General features: G+C 38.0%; 1 protein-coding gene across 2 annotated transcripts in view; it reads right to left on the bottom strand.

Moving 5' to 3' along the window:
- ADCY2 (adenylate cyclase 2) overlaps nt 1-17,754 on the bottom strand; it is a 225,080-nt gene that overhangs the window by 77,311 nt on the left and 130,015 nt on the right. For both annotated transcript variants that reach the window (XM_037381364.1, XM_037381363.1), the window contains exon 5: nt 1,098-1,246. In XM_037381364.1, coding sequence (XP_037237261.1) covers nt 1,098-1,246 — 149 coding nt within the window. The remainder of the gene's footprint in view (nt 1-1,097; nt 1,247-17,754) is intronic.

Genomic DNA, 17,754 nt, shown 5'->3' with positions numbered 1-17,754 from the left:
AAAACTGCTACTGCTAAATGTAGAGCAATAAATATATTTATAGGTAAACCTACATTTTCCTTTATAGGCATTATGTTTATAGTTAATATATACCTTTATAGGTACTACCTTCACAGGTATTACCTTTATAGGTATATTTACAGGTATTTATAGGCATTCTATATGTAATTTGTAACAGTGTATTCAAAAAACAGAATTTTTTTTCCTACTCACAAATCGGCAGTATAATAATTATTTCAATAAACTAGTTTAATCAGAAATTGCTTCATAACTTTTTATCACTGTAGACATTTTCTGTCTAGATTTACCTGTCAGTGATATGCAGCGTGGAAGTCTTTGTTCACTTGTTACTCAGACTACTAAATTCAAGCTTAATTGCTAAGATATTCAAGCCATAAACTATGTTTCTATTCACCACAAAAAACTGACCAGTTCAGAAAATCATGCTAAGGAAAAAGTATCTGTGCTCACAAGTGAAAGTGAACTTCCACAAAAGTCCTGCAATACTTACTTTAAAAAAGGAATTTCTAAGAATGTAATTCAAATTAACTTGTTCAACCAAAAAAACCTAGGCAAAAATACTTGTAAAGATGAAAGAATATTTAAAATAAATGGTGAATTATTTTTTTAACTTCTATAAATTTATATTTAATAGAATTCATTTGTCAGCAGAATATTTTATCTCAGGTGATGTGTAAAATATGTATGTGATACAGCTGCCTCTATTTACGTCATACAAAACCTGAGAAATTGCTCCAGTTAAGAAAATTACAAATTGATAATAATGTAACTGACACGAATTACAATTTTGACTAGTATACATGAAAGCAGGATTTGGTACTTTAACCTGAAAAATTAAGATGTTATGAAGAAAGCCTCACGTTAATGCGTGGCTTTTTCTAAACAACTCCTTTGTGTTACCACCTTTGTTGTTCTTCTGGAACATGGAATTGTTAGCATTTGATCCAATTAATGGATACTAAACTGCTAGTTGTTGAAAAACATATTAAAATAATTATTTTCTTAATTACTCCCTTAACACTTCCTTTTCAATTTTTTTCTGAATGTTATTGATACATTTTATTACAGTACAATACCTTACATTGGTGTGCCTTTTGACATACAAATTGTGGAAGTTGTTGGTGTTTTCCAGCTGGCCTGCTTTGGGACCTTGTAACCTCTGAATGATCTCTGCTTTCATTTCCATGGCAATGTGAGCAGGCAGTAAAGAAAGTAGAAGACGCTCCTAAAATTTAAAATGAAGTGTCCAGAATTTCTTTAAAAAGAATGAAATTAGCACGGAAGTAATACTGTGCAAGGCATACTCTACTGTCAACACCCTAGAATATTTTTGAGCCTTGCACTCAGGCACTTGCCTGGTATGGCCTCCAAAATCAATCAGTTCCTTGAAGAACTTGACAAAGATATACACAAATTTCCAAGTAATATCCAACTTCTTCAAGGTTTTGCGTATATTAGAAAAAGCTTAAGCTAAACTTAACATCTGAAGAAATTATGTACAGTAATCTATTCAATATCTGAGTAGGATGAAGGAAATAGGGATTAGCAAATAAAGCAAAAGCTGCAAGGACTATTCAGAGGACTTCAGGGAAATGCAGTCCAATTCAGGGAAGAGTAGGCTAAGTCATTCTCTTTTTAATGTATTTTAAATGTTTAGTTATAGTTTTAGCAGTTAGACTGAAAAAGAAAAGATGAAATCAGGACATAGAATATATTGAAAATATTGGACTTTTGCAGACTATTTTGATAAATACTCTCCCTTTACTTTAACATGGCATTTAACAGACTCAAGTTTTTTGAAAGTATTAACCTAAAAGGAAATATATATAAAAAACCCAACAAAACCTACATATTTTTCCTTATCTTTTGTTGGTATTATACTCATGGTCTTCTCCTTGTGAAACTTTCTTACATCAGTACATTTCAATTTTGCCCATTTTACCTGTTACAGCTTTTCATTGAGTTCCCACTTGTCTGGAAAACTGGATCAACAAGGGAATAGCTAGAACTCTGCAAAAAAGCTCCTTCCTGCTTTGATCATACTCCACCGCAAGACTGAACAGGAATTTCCCATTTTCTCATAGGCAGAGCAGAGAGGCTAATTCTGCCTAAGCACGAAAACCAGAACCCTGAACCAGTGAGGAGAGGGAAGGCAGCTGTAAAAGCCCATGATGGAGTCGAAGAGAGAAACAGCTATACCAGAGAAGATGATGAACTCAAAATGTGCATGGTCTGCAGGTGTTACTCACAGTGATGGGTTCTCTTTGTTTCACAATGTGTATTTCTGCAGAGTTTGCAGTTCCATTCACAAAGATACCCGAAGTGTAACCATTAATCCAGTGCTCTGACAGGGATAATTACTCCTGTTCAGGTCTAATACCTTGAGTAGAGCATGGCAATAACAGGGCTATAGACTCTCTGATATTTGCACCTAACTCAGCTACCCATCTCTCACATATAATGAAGGCTTCCCATTCCTCATGGCATTTGTGTACCTGTAAGCACAGCATTAACTTACATGAGGCCCTATGAAACAGATCTTGCACGCACTTTGTAAAAAACCCTTTATTTCAGTGAATACAGAATCTTTGTATCTGAAGACAGAATCTTTGCTGCTAAGTACACTGAACTAATAATCTTCATTTTTTTTTTTCTCACTTTGGTGAGATCTAAATATAATTTTAATTCACGTATGTATGGACTGCTCTTTATTTTGCATACTAAGGCATATCACATAAATGGTAAGACAAATCATGAAGTAAATGTTCAAGATAAAGCATATTTGTCTCTAGCCTAACTAAAGGAGGCAATAGCAAGAGATATACTGTTTTCCTACTTCTAGGATCTCAGCTTTGACACTTTGTAACTGAGAAGCATATACACAATTGACTTTTCATCAAAATGTTAATGCGGCTTTATCTCTTACATGCAAGATTAATGTAGTATGTTCAGGCATTTTAACAAATGCACATCCAAGAGGCCAACGTGTTTTCATTTCTAATGCAGTCCATGGTCCATGGTGGAGGTATTCTGCTAACTTACTCTTGTAAGTTACTCTTTATCTAATAGAAGTTGCTGTTTTGTGATGTAAAGGACAGGTCAGCACTTGTTAACAAATATAATTAATAGTTAACAAAGAGGTGAGTGTCTTAGCTCCAGTTTTACATCACTGCTCCTGTTGTGCCACAGCTAGTAAATGCAAGCTAGCTCACCATCTCCCTATGACTCCGTTATGATTCCAGACATGCAGTGAGACAGACACTCAACGTCCAAGTTACTGAGTCTTTGAAACTCAGAGAGGCTGGCCAAAGGTCAAAGAGAAAAGCAACAAAAATTTTCAAGAAAGCAATAGGAAAAGGTTTTGTAGGAAGCAGTGTAAAGTCAACTAACTATAAGCGAAAGAATCGTAAGAGGAAAGGGAAAACAGAATGCCCTTATTTTGTAGGAGACAGCAGGGGAGACGGGATATTTCCCCTCCTTTTCTTCTCCAGGCCAGACCACTATTCCACTCTGCTTAAACGTCCTGGTGAAGCTGTTCACCACACCAGAATTTACCTCCAAAGAATGTTTTCCTTCCACCATTTCCACTGTACAAAACAGAAGATTACAACCAGAGGTGGTTTTACAGAACTGCAATTGGTGAAGCACACTACAAAATACCTTGCCATGCCCAGCTACACCTAAATGTTTCAGCCATTCTTTCCATAATGCAGGCTGCGAGTGTTCATATTTCAGTCCTGAAGTTACCATTTGTGTGATGACGTGTTACCAAGTCACTTATTACATTTCATACAGATTGTGAATTCTAGTTTCTTTCACTAAAAGAGAACTGTGAAAAAAGGTGAAGCTCAACTATTTTTGAAGATCATGGCTGGGCTGGTCAGCTAACCAAATACAAAATGGTGACAAACAAATTGTTCCTTCTCTTTCTGCTAAAAGGTCCTAAGAAATGCAAACCATTTAGGAACACCTATTTGTGTTGTGTCATCTCTGTTGTCTAAAAAGAGCATACTGGAAAGATCAAAACTAATTACTAATCAGATTTCAGTGCCAAATGTGCACTGAAACTTCTGCAGACTGGAACAGTGAGGCATATAGCAAATCAAGACTGCTGCCTACAATAGCTTTTTGATTTGACAACACATTCTATACTATTCTCTCAAAGAGACAAAAAATCTACACATCAAAACCTAGGTGAACTAATATACAGGACATTGACTTTGAGTCCAAACACTTGTCTATTTGTAGTAGACCGAGAAGCCACTCTCAGAGCCACAGCTTGCAAGGAAAAAACCAAAGTAATTCTGAATGCAGGTCAAGATGCAGCATTTAAAATTCTTCAGAATAAAAATAACAGTATCTGCTTCTGGTGAAAGAGAAACTGCTATGCTATAGTAATAATGAAAATCCCCTCACAAATGTTTTTCTTTGATATAATCCCAATATGACATTACAGACAGTACATGCGATTCACACACGCAAGACAAACTATTTCCTGACGGTCCATGTTTTCTGGTGCTATGCTTTCCCCCCACCACTCAAACCACTCCAGCCACTTGTAGCTGAGGTCTTAAGCCCTAGGGCTAAAAGACAGAGCGAACAATCCATACTGAACACAACATTAGAGTGTTTTTCAATACTTTAGGGTTAAGTACCGCTTTCTTCTGTGAACAAGTCCACCTAGATCCCAGTAGATGGCTACCAAGTAGTCATTCTCCCTGGATTCTCTAACTGAAGATTTTCAGTGATATCTGTCAAACTGTTACTTGAGTTCCTGTTCTCTCAAACTCTCACAGCCAAGTTGATTTCCTTGTCAGAATTTCCTCTGAATTACACAGATTACTTTAGCAGTCATTCCCAGTTACTCATCCCTCCCCTAAAGCTTGATAACCTCTAGATGTCTGTTTACCCAGAGTAAGTTAGCATATCTCAGTTAAAGATCATAGCCCTATGTCAGGTTTTGCAAGGTGGCAACTGTATTTGAAGTTTCTTGCACAATGGTGGTCATACTGTTGTTATACAGTAAGCTAGCAAAATATCCTCAAATGCTTGGTATGGTATGTTTTCTTAAGTGTGTATTTCACAAATCAAACTCTTCATTAAACTGAGGCAATAGTGCTTTATTTATTTGCTCATTCCTGTTTTGTTATGTAAACTGCCAATTGTGATTCAGTCATTCATACAAAATTATGTGACTATCAACTCTTTAATGAAGCATAAATAATTTTAAGAATTTATAGATTTAAAGGTCAAACATTCTCCCACCTACTCTGATCTCTTGAATAATATAGACAATAGAATGTCATCATGGAGAAACAAAGGTATTCTGATAGGGCTCACTACATTAAAATTAGCTTAGCGCCTTACTCTCAATGGAGAGAGACTGTCCTTCAAGACAATTCACAGAACCTAATACTGAATTTCTGCAGAGGCAAGTCTCTCCCTCTCCCTCCATCTCTTTCTCTGCTCTCCCCCAACCCTTGCCCTCTCCCAGGAGAGAACTGCAGTCCAAATTTTGGTCTTACTGGAAGGGATGTCCATTCCTGAGCTTCTGATGTTGAAGAAATATGCAGAAAAACTATATATATATGTAGAACAACAAAGCATTATAGGGAAATTTTTGTCACTGTAATCCTATATAGGGATATTTTTGCCCCTTACAATGTAATTTAGGGCACTGTATATTGAATGCTACTTTTCTGTGGGTTGAGGTTAGTTTTCAGACTCCCCTGGCACATGTCCAATCAACTATTTAGCAAGTTCTACAAACCAGTCAGTAAGTCAGCAGTAAGAGCTCTAGAAGCAATTAACCTATAAATGCATCCAGCTTTACAACAAAGTTTACAAATAAACATGGATAAAATAAAATTTTCAGCTGCCCTTGAAATGCGTCAAGAAATAATCTACAAGAAAGGAATCTTGCAATTCCTGATCACAAAATGATGAATCAGCCATATGGCTGATAGATACGGTGATCAAGAGGGTACTTGTATGGCAAATTATGGTACTGTTTACCCAGATGTCATGCACATTCTCTTAAACACACCTGCTAGGATAAACAGCTGTAAATTGTTTTTTCTTAAAGCTAACTTGTACTCCTAACTGGGAGGTGAGATGGTTTTCAAAAATTAAGCACTATTATGTCCTTAAATTTAATCCTATGTTACTAACCTCCACCAACCTCATTACTCGTACTGAGACCAATAAATTGCATTTTACTTACACAGACCAAGAAAAGTATTCAATCTTGATTACAGATACATCAAGAGATGGAGAATTCATCAACTTAGCTGTTTTTTCTAGTGGTTAATCAGCTAAACTGTTAAAAACTGTAAAAATATGTTCTGTATTTCTTACTTTGAGGTCTTGGTCCTGCTATACCTATCTCAGCTCAAGATTAATGTCCACACTCTTTTCCCTGTGAAGATAAACACTGATCAAATAATTATTTTTTTATTTTGATCAGATAAACACTTAGCTCTATAAATCTAACTATTTTCTACACTCTGTTCTATAAACCCTCAACAACTTTCAGACATTTTTTGAAAATTCATTTGACACAAATCCTAACATTGTGCTCCAGTAAACACATACACACATACCCTCCTGCCTCATTCCTTGCAATATGTCCATGACTTACTTACACTGCAGAACTTTCTGATGTAACACTTCTGGAGTTCCCTGTCTGCTATGTCTCCAAAATCTTTTTCAAAGTTGCAGACTTCCAATTTTCTAGCTGACCCATACTCTTTGATTTTAGAATTATGACTTTCCAGAGATTTACTAAAAACTATCTTGATTAATATAATTTATAAAGTATTCCATGTTATGGTATTTACAGACCAGTATTTGGCTTTTCTGCAAAGATGATTGTCTGTGATTGTCTTCACATATCTCCTAGATCATTAATAAAAAACACATAATAGCATAAAGGATGAGAACTGGTTCTTGCACAACATGGCACACATACCAATTCATTGAACATCTCCACTGACAATTTCCTGTTACGTTACTCAAAATCCATTAGACTGTGGTCTTTTGATGGGCAGCAGTGCCAGTACTTTTAATGAGGATGCCCAGCATCATTGCATCAAACACCTTACTGAAATCTGCTGGTTTTGGAAAGTTATTTAACCTAAGCCTGTTTCCCCTTAAAAAACTGAAAACCATTTTTGTATGACTCAATTTCCTACAAAGTTGTTGAGTACATCACTCTATTTCTTTCCAAATACCAAAGCAGCATAGCAGCATCTTCTATTTCATATTGATTGTTTATACTTTTCCTACCTAGCAGCAGCCCCTTCCTTTGTTAGGATGGCTTTTTTCCTGGAATACTTCCCAACTGCCATCACTGGCCTTGACAAAAACAGGCAAGAATTTTTCCTGACATCTGGAAATCTCCTACATACCACATTTTTTGTCATATTGAACATTTTTTCACATATCTAGTTGCTGGGCTTGCTTTCACTCATGCCTAGTGCAGGCTTTCCGCCACAGCTGACATCTTTTCTGATCACAGAACTATGAACTCTCATCTGTTCATTAAGAACCTCCTGAGGGGCTCCCCATTGGCAGCAACATTCACCTATGCTTTATTTTTATTTTTCCCTGTGAAAAATGAGGTTTTTTCAAATCCCCAGGCATAGCACCATAAGATGTTCTATCTTCATGATCCTGCAGGTGAAATTTCAAGGCTGGCAATGCCAGGAGCTAATATCAAAATCATAAAAACAATGCTCACAAGTGGAATGAGAGCACCATCCTCTCAGTCCTCACTACTTCAACAGCCATGGGACGCAAACTCCGTCATGATGCTATTTTGCGGAAGACAAACCGTAGGTGTCTGGGAGCTGCTCCAGTGAGAGAGGGAGCCCCACGTCGGGGCTGCCAGTAGGGCAGGGCCCAGCCCCGCAGCCAGGCAAGCAGGGCAGGCCCAGGGTGGCTGCCAAGGGTCCAGGTCACCAGCCCAGACCATGGTGATGAGACATGTCCACCTGGGTGTTGAGACTGAACCAGGGTCAGGGTGAGGCTCAGGGAGACCCAGGAAGTCAGTCATAGGTCAGGGGCTGGGGCCAGACCGAGGGGTCTGTGGCCAGGCACAGACATGGTGGCAGTTCCACTGGAGCTGTAGCTAAGGCCAGGCTGAAAGGCACAGCCACAGCTGAAAATAAGCTCCCAGAGGAGGGGCTGGATGAGGACCTGTCCCCAGGGAGCTGCCCAAAAGCCTTTGCCCAGGAGAGTGGGGCTGCCCTCACCGCACCAGCCCGAGCTCCAGCCAAGCTTCCAGGAGCAGGGAGGTGTCTTCAAATCATTTTGCAATTTGTGACACGACTTGCTCACTTAGCAAGAACAGTACAACTGACCTAAGCTTTTGACAGAAATACACGTATTGGTTTTCAGGCTAAATACGCACTGTTCTGCACCCTCAAGGTGCCTAGCTTATTTGCTGCTGAGTAACTCTGTGGATGTACAGTTAACATCCAGCCCACCACCTCCATCTCCAAATAACACTAAAGCTACCTGAAAGCACCGCTTGGCTGCAACAGTTTCAGTCTGTGGGTCTGAAAGCTCATTTAAATGCACAGGCTCACCACATATTTGGCAAAGACAAATTCCTTCAAGGAACTTAAGGGATGCTTAATGTTTATGCATAATTACAGTTTGCATATGCAGGCTGCCTATGACTAAATTTGCAAATAAGGTTCACTACACCTTCAGAATATGTGCCTATCTTGCGGCTGTTCAGGAGACGAGTCATTCAGCAGCAAAACAATAAAGTAAAAGCAGAACATAATGACATACACAGCTAGAGCTTCTTAATTAATTGACACAATTTCAAGTTTTTTTCTGTCTGATCCTGTTAACTCTTGCTTTAAATTTTATATATCTCAAGATCACTGCTTAATAGACAGAAGCAGAATTCTGAAAAGAATCTGTCTGATGAGATTAACATGGTTATTACTGTATCAGCCTTTAATAATGGTGAAGTATTACACTGCTGGCATTTGCTCAATAAAATTATTTTAAACAATGAACCCTTTGACTCCAATACATCTCATTTCACATTTTTTTGAGAAGAGTTTTATGTTATTTTTTCACTAGAAAAGAACAAAACCATACAAAGCTCCTGAAGAGCTCATGGCTCTTCCTTCTTCCAAACCATCCATGGTATATGTCAGGGAAGATATTCAAGAGTACCACTTGAAAGGTATCTATGCAGCCCCTTCCCCAGAGACAGAGGTTTCCTGTTCAGCTGCCCAGTTTAAAGAGTCAAACCCTGTGGTTAAAAGCATAAAATCCAAAGCAAGACCAAAAGCAAGTTTAAGGAATAGATCATGTCTGAAGCAGACTGCCAGCATAGCTCCTCCGTGCCTTTCTAGTTGGTGTGAAACTGGTTGGTTTTACTTCAGACTTTGCCTGCTGATGTTTTAGCCATCTGCTTAGAGAATGCCAACTAAGCATACAAGAATGGATTTATTTCTGTCTTTCACTGGTATTTTTCCAATATTTTATCAGATACGACACAGATACCACACATTTGTGTGATGAAATGTTACTCACCACACAGAAGAAGGACCAAAACCAAGGATCAGTCACCATATCCACCTGTCAGGAGCTCATAAACACTCCAAAGTGGGTCAGAGAGAGCAGTCAGAAACAGGGGCAGACAGCAATAAAAATGAATCAAAAACTCTGAAATTCTGCATTAGATTTGTCAAGAGCAGAGGTAGATAACCATTACTTTGGCCCACACAACAGCCTATTTAAATGGGGGGGGGAAGTTTATTCAAGCAGAAGCTAATTCAAGAAATTTATTTCATCCTTATATAAACGAAAAGTGAACCTACAGGAAGGATCTGTCCTACTTCTTGTGAAACAGTGATGATAAATTTTAATGACACAAGTTGTATCTTTTAACACCTTTTTTTCTGAGCATCAGTAAGTTTCACTATTTATTCAACAGCTCACTTCCTAGCCTTGAAGACAGTAGAAGCTGACTCACCCTAGCCAGAAATCAAAGAACAGGCAGATGTCTGGAGGGTATACGCTGTTACTGCATTCATAGAGCGGACCTTTTGTTTCCTTACAATGGTTTAAATAAAAGGGAACAAGAATGATTTGCATTGTATCTCTATCTCAGGAATTAAAGTTTCGTTTTTACTTATTCACAGAATATGTATCTTGTAGCAATCTCCCAACTGTTCTCTAATGATTATATTCACTCGCTAGTAGATATAGAAAGCTTTAAATGAAAAACTTTGCTCCCACCGGAAAATAAACCAGAAAACTAGAGTTTTGAAAACCAATTATTTTTATTTTGGGGAACTTGATCAGGAAAAACCCAGTAACTTACTGTACTGCAGATACATGCTGAACTATTAATGAACACTTATTACTAGGCCTAACCACAACCCAAAATCTAGCACAAATCATAGCAAGGGTTAAAGCTTTAAGAATTATCTTTGGTTTACTTCCTAAAACTCCCAAATAACATTTTCCATGTTACTGTGCGTACAATTTCTGAAGTGTTTTCTATATAGGATCTGGAGGTATTTAGGCATATAAGAATGAAGACAGAAACCCAGGCTTAATCCACAGAATGACTCAGGTGGTAAATACAAGACTTTCAAGTGCCTTGTCACCTAGAGAAAACCAATCCCAAGAGGACAGGCACTAAGATTGTGTGCATGCACAGAGTAAAACAGTATCCTCAAAATGCAACTGAAAAAGATTAGTGCTGAAAGGGGAGGCCACATAAGTAGGACATGCCCAGAAAAGGGTGTTGCTTAAGATTCTGTACAGAGCCACCAGGTACTTAGCTCTGGGCTGCAAGGATGCACCTTTATTTGCTTGGGATTCTGTTGAGGGCAAAACAGTCTAGAGTCAGGGAATTTTTAACTGAATTAATTTATTGCAAACAAAACCAAGCCTCTCATTGCTGATTGCAGTTTTGGAAAAGAAAAAAAAGAAAATACACACTGAGACATACAGCCATCTATCCTCAGCACTTCTTGGTCCCAATTTTCCTAATTTTTGCTATTATACGCAGTCCATCAAAATTCCTGTTACAAGGTGACAGGCAGTGTAGGAAGTTGAGCTGGTATCTCTGATGGTTTGTTTCTGCCACTGTGTGCTTAACCACTTCTGCTGCTTATGCTTAATGGTTTCTGCTGTCCTTTTCCTCAGTGTCTCTGGTCCAGCCAGGGACCTTGATGGGCTACAGTGCCCTCAGGTGTGTCCGTGCTCCAGCATGGGTTGTTCATAGGCCACAGCCCCTCAGCGTTGTAGGTACCCTCTTTTTATGCAGAGTCCTCTACAACAGCTTGTCTCCAGACTCCAGCAGCTGCCTGTTTCTTTCTGAACTGTGTTTGGGTAGGGGTGCTGTGGACCTCTGATTAGATAATGCTTTGATGCTCAATGGGTAAGTTTTTGTACAGAAAGCATTTTTTTCAGTGGTTGTTTTCATGCACCCCATGGTAGGCTGCAGGCAGCTTTCACTGGCATGTGGCCATTCACAACCCGCACCCTGCAGCTCACCACTGCAGCCCCCTGCAACATGCAGCTGCTAACACAAGCTCATTACAGAGCCTGAGCTACCAGTGCTGAGACACAGGGTGTTAGCTCCAGAAATCTTTGTGTTTTAACAGAATATCCAAGGGTTAGACAATGCACTCCATGAGTTACCTGTGTTCAGACCAGTACTCTGCCAAAAGAGACCTTCTCTTTCTTCCTATCCACAAGAAAAAATGCTTATCAGTGAGTATGAGGTTATTTTGGAGGTAGAGCCCTAGCAAACTTTTCAGGTGAAGCTAATCTGCTCCAAAATGAAATGATTTAAAAATCACTGAAGCATACATGATTTCCTGTCTCTGCAGCACTCTAGGTAAATTCCCTAATCCTCAGGCTCCTGCACAAGGGCTGTTGAGCTCCTTCTTTCTCTCTCATGGGATGTACAATCCAGTGGAGGCATTTGGTGAATGTCATTCAACACAGGGAAAGCTGGGTCCCAGTTTGTCCACTTGGGGGATTAGGTACAGACTCTGCTATCTAAAATCCTCACGTGTTGAGAGGTTTTAAATGGGTCTAATTCTTACTAGTTCCATTTTTCACTTCTGTTGTTTTGGAATCCTGGTTTATACACTGATGCCAGCATATTTATACATGTGAATATGAATTAAATATGCTATAAAAACAAATACCAAAGCTGCAGCTGATTGCTTTTGGCAGCCTTATTTCTAATGGCAAACATGTCATGGATTAATTAAATCTGTCCTATGATTACTGCACTTAAATAACTCCCAAGCTTTTGAGAAATTTGGAAATGGCTTGTGAGGTCTTTACCTAAAATCCTTTTTGATAATTTCTAGCATACATCATCAATATACTCCATACATTTATTTCATTGGGTGACTTTTGAAACTGCATTTTAAATATGGATTAACGCATCTATCCATCAGAAAAACATGCTGACAATGAGGATTCTGTTGCTGTTAAAAGAGATAGAACTAAAGGAAACCAGAAGGTTATTCTGAAGATAAACCCTTTTCTGAGTATATATAATGACTGATAAAATGTTACCATGTAACTCACAAGATCATAATTTATTATTTATCCCTGATACATTAGCAATACAGGCACATAATACCAACTAGTTAGCATACAGAAACCATAATTCCTGGAAAGGGAGGCAGAACTTAAAATTTGTATCTTCACTGTAACAGGATGCTTATTTTCATATTTGGCCCCTGCTCCAGTCTACTTGGTGAAAAAGTTTTACTGCCTAAAAACTCTTTCTCCATGGTATTAGCAAAGGTTAGAGAATATATACTTCTTTTTCACGCTAGCATTGCTGTTCCCACCATTTACACTACGTAATTTGGAAGAAAACAGAAAAAAAATAAGACTTCTGTATGTTTTCAGCCACTTGTAGTAAGAAATGCTATAAAATACACTTTTTGATTTTTATTAGCATACTATTGTTATTAATAAGCCAAAACAAGACAATTTCCTTTTCATTCCTGATTTGGTAGAGCCTCCAAGACACACCTTAAAATGGTCATCCTCCCCTTGACAGCCTCATGGCTGTATTCAGCAGTGCTTGCATTGCCACATCCAGCACAATTTAGCAACAGGCAAATGCTAAATCCTGCCAAGCATCCACAGAACATGTGCTAAATACACTGTTGTGCTCTGATGAATCAGGGCCTTCCTATAGAAAAGTGCCTTGTATATTCAGTTTGGGTCAATACAGAACTTGCTTGTTTCCAGTTTACAATCTCAGTATTAAATTTATTTTTATTTTTTTTAAATTGTTTTTTTTTTTTTTCCAAGGGGTGTGACTGGAAGGGAAAAAAGGAGAACCAAATATTATCCTCCAAATGCTGCACTCTGAGTCAAATGGATCCTTCTAAATGAAAGCCACTGAGAGGTGCAGCAGAAGGAACCTTCCAGAAGACAGAATGGAGCAAACAAGGAGAGAGCACAAAGAAGTGGGATATTACTCTGCTGTAGTGCAACTGACTTCACGGAGTAGACTGTCAACCAAGCACAAAGGTGACAGCAAAATTTCCTAGAGACCCGGGAAGGGACTTGCTGAGGTTGCTTCAATGCTGGAAGCCACTGGAAACTGTTGAACTAGAAGGGCTTTCTAGAAGAAGGCTGGAGGAAACTTTGCCCTGCAGGGACTCAGTCAGAGATTTATTTTCAAGTCTTGGCATTTCCTCTGTTTCATCAGAAATTCTGAGTTTACCTTGGTTGAGGACTTATTTAGGATAAGATAACAGTGCTGTAAATAAACCCCAGTTTTTCTGAGATTGGCAGCTATTCCACCCAAGGACCTGTATGAGTCAAGCTCTGTTATACCAAGTGTGGTTTAAAGTTTGAATGAACTCTCTCAGTGATTCAGCAACGTTAAGCCTTTACAGCTACACCTATTCCTGTACAGATAGATTACAGCCCATCCAATGAGCAAATTCAAAAAATTATTTGGGCGCAAAAAGATGTTTTGTATTTGGGCGAGTCAAGAGAAACTTTCATTACAAAAGCTCATCCCTTAGCTCGTAAGAACTGCTGGTCAAAGAACAACAGTGCACATACACAAGGCATAACACAAGATAACACTTAGCAGATAAAGGTCTGTATCTTATTTCTCTGGTTTTATGTCAGCTCCTTTGCTATTCTCCCACACCCTTTCCCTTGTGTAGTCTCCAAAGAAGCCTGGTGCTTTGGTCTGAGACTGTATGCTGAAATAGTGACAGCTGTTTCAGTGCAACTGGTCCATTTTTCTTTGGCAAACCTACAGCTCTTCCAGCAGGGCAAAATTCACTGGATTCATGACAGTAATAGCTACCCAGCCCAGTCACTTTGCATCTGCCAACACAACTTCTTCAAAGTTTGTTTTTCTCTCAACACTAAGGGGAAGGTGACATTTTGATAACAACTTCCTCTGCTGCTTTCAGCTAACTTTCCTCATATATAGGTTCACATTTGCATTCTTCAGATGCTTGTTTCTAGTATGTAACAGCAGCACATTGAAAGGATGACTCCCCAGCTGCACTTCTTCCATTCAAGTGGTACAGAAATCCAACAGCGTATGCAATATGGTATTTTCATGTTTCTGCTTCCAATGCAGAAGAAGAGAGTAAATAGAAAGGAAGAAAATATGGCCCAGCAGGAACTGGAAGACCAGCAATAAATCATGTTTCTTCAGAGTGATATAGGAGACAGAAATGATGAAGGACTGTGCCAGCTGGCCAGATTACCCTTAACTACCTAAATCTGATGGTTTTGCTTTTTAAAATGGCCAACAAGAAAGCAGGGGGCTACTCCAAAAGCAGAGGCCCAAGTTATACTGCAAGATGTAGCAGTAAACATAGTTGTTATTTTCAAACGTCAGCTAGAACACTTTTATAAAGAAGCAAGGAAAATGCCTGCTGTTAATTTTACAGAGACAACTGGTCTTACCCTCAATATCCATGTTATTTCATAAACAAATATATCTGACTACAGTAAAGTGAGGAAAAAACCCCAAACAACCAGCAAACCAGCACCTTACAAATTCCAGTAAAATTATTCACTCGGTATTTTTTTCATCTTCTAGAAATGTACATAAACTACCATCTGTATACTTGCAGACTCAGGCTTTATTTTATACATGAATAGAGATCTAAAAATATCTTGCTTAACAAATCAAATTTATTTACTTTTGGTAGCATAAAGCTCACTGTAAAAGCTGACAAATCTCCACATATGGTGTACTACACAACACTAAAGCACTTCTGTGAATAACACTGCAGACTGGTGGATCATGCTCCAACAACAAATTATTATTTCTGGGATATGTACATATTTTATGGTTGGTAAGTAACTTTCACTCAAATCTTTACTTTCTGGAGCAATGCAGAAAGCTACTTTAAAAATAACCTGAGCATAAAAGAAAATTAGAGACACATAAGGGATTAACATAAGGGATTATTATTTTTTTTACAAAATACCCTAGTAAAAAAAAAAATTCTCAATGGAGAAAACTAATCATACTAAAACTATTTGATCATTCAAAGACATTTTTCCTGTCTCATGACTGTTAGTTTCTTCAAGACCCTTTTGTGAGGGATCTTGCCTTCCAGAAATCCAGGCAGCCCATATCAAGTGGATCATTCTCACCCACAGGACAGCCGAAACCTTCAGAGAATTCTTAGTTTTTTCTCCACAAAAGCTGTCTTGACTTTTCTTCTGTAACTCACCCTCACCCAAATTTGCAGTGATCTGATATTCTACTTCCACTATTATACGCAAACCAGACACTGAGTTTCTAAGCCGGTAGCCCTCTGGTCTCCCCTGGAGCCCAGCCCAAACTGCCATCACAGTTGCTTCCCTCCTGTCTTGCAGGGTCATCACAACTCTTGGTGAGAGACTCCACGTAAGAGTTAGCAGCAGCACTTGAGCTGTTTCATTCCTGAGTTATTTTAGATTTCTCTGCTGAATACACTGATATGAGGATTTATTACCCCTTATTTAGTCTATCTATTCCTTGACCTCTCATCCTCACACTTCACCTTGAGATAAATGCTATAATGAGTTTTCCATAGACATGGGAAACTCCGTTCTTCCACAAAGAATGCAGAAGCATTAAACAAAATTTATTTATTAGACTTACTACGGGGAACCACATGGTATACTTCCTGAATATGAACCTAGTCGGAAAAAGACAAATCAGTTAATTTCTGTACAGATAAAAAAATACTTCATGCTTCTTTCTGATTGTTAAGTTTACAGTAACATTCATCTCCTAAAAGCTAGTTTAATTTTCCAAAAAGATTTATTTTTAATTTTTCAAAATTTTCAGTATCCCCTTTCATCTAAGCAAAATTTCAGATGCTGTTGCAGTTATTTAAAATTACTCTATTACTTATTTGTATTCATAATTACAAGGTATTAAACATTAAGAATGGATTAAATTGAATACCTTTTCTATTCTTTTTTTTCTTTTTTTTTTTCCTGTGATTAAGAAAACTAGCTAGTCTAGAATCAACTAAATTAATACTTTACTTTCAATGGCAGAGGGAAAGTAGATTTCTTATCATTGATTTTTAACATTTTAATATATTTCCAAGAAGACAAAGCAGGAAAGCTATACAACACAGCCTAGATCTTTAAACTTTTACTATTTCTTTTTTTATGCACTTCCCTTCTGTATCAACAGGCACTTGAATTCTTCAAATATGACTTAACAAGAGTGGTTAACTTAAGTGTGTTTAAGACATGACTAGAGATACCTTTCTGAACAAGTGCCTAACTTTTTTCTATTTCTGTTTTATAAAATGAAGTACTGTATACTAACGTTCAAGTTCAAGGGGCACAGATATGACAGAATGTCTTAAATTTGTATTTTTCAGACTTCTTAAAGCTGAGACTAGTATCATGAAATTAAAATGAATTAACAAAATGCTATCAGGCCATCTTCTTATTCTGCTGGAATTCATTACAATACTCTTTTTTATATGTGTATATATATGTATACATATTTATTGTAAAAAATCCTTTCATTTCAATAATACCACGTATTCAACAATGGATGCTACAGAACACTCAAATAGAGGTTATCCTACATCATGTCTAGTACCTTTGAAAAAAGCAATTAACCCAACACCACAGCTCCACAGCTGAAAGGCTAAAATCTTCCTATTCTGAATGAGGAAAACTTACAAGCATATTCTCCTGCATAGGTATTGCTTTGCGTAGACCTATCAGACAGAAGACAGACGGGTACTTGTGGCAGTGGGGACAGAATGGCAACACTGCAGCAGTTATAATTACCACAAAGTGATGGTTACAGCAGCCCTTGCAGTGCTGTTTGCTAATTTGTTTAAAAGCACATCTTTCACTGAGGGGTAAACAACCCTGCATTCCTGTTAAGATAGGCAGTGACTCAGAAGTAGCTGTTACTGCACTCACCCTGCAGCTGATGTCAGAATTTTCCCAATGCCAAATCTACCTCACAAAATAAAAGCATCTTTAGAGGGCAAAATATTATTATTATTATTTTTTAATATGTGGGCTTGTCAAACTAAGAAACTGATTCATTCAATGAAGCTAGGCTAAGCACCTGACCAACTCAAGCACACATTTCCATGGAATGAAAACAGCACCATATCATACCAGTAATTTTATTTTCCTTCCTACTTTGTAAAAATGTGTCTTATTACTGACATATATTAACAGGTTGAAAGTCCA

This window comes from Falco rusticolus, chromosome 3 (genome assembly GCF_015220075.1).
Source record: "Falco rusticolus isolate bFalRus1 chromosome 3, bFalRus1.pri, whole genome shotgun sequence".
NCBI lineage: Eukaryota > Metazoa > Chordata > Aves > Falconiformes > Falconidae > Falco > Falco rusticolus.
Note: the sequence above shows the minus strand (reverse complement) of the source record. Positions and strands in the feature narration are given on the sequence as shown.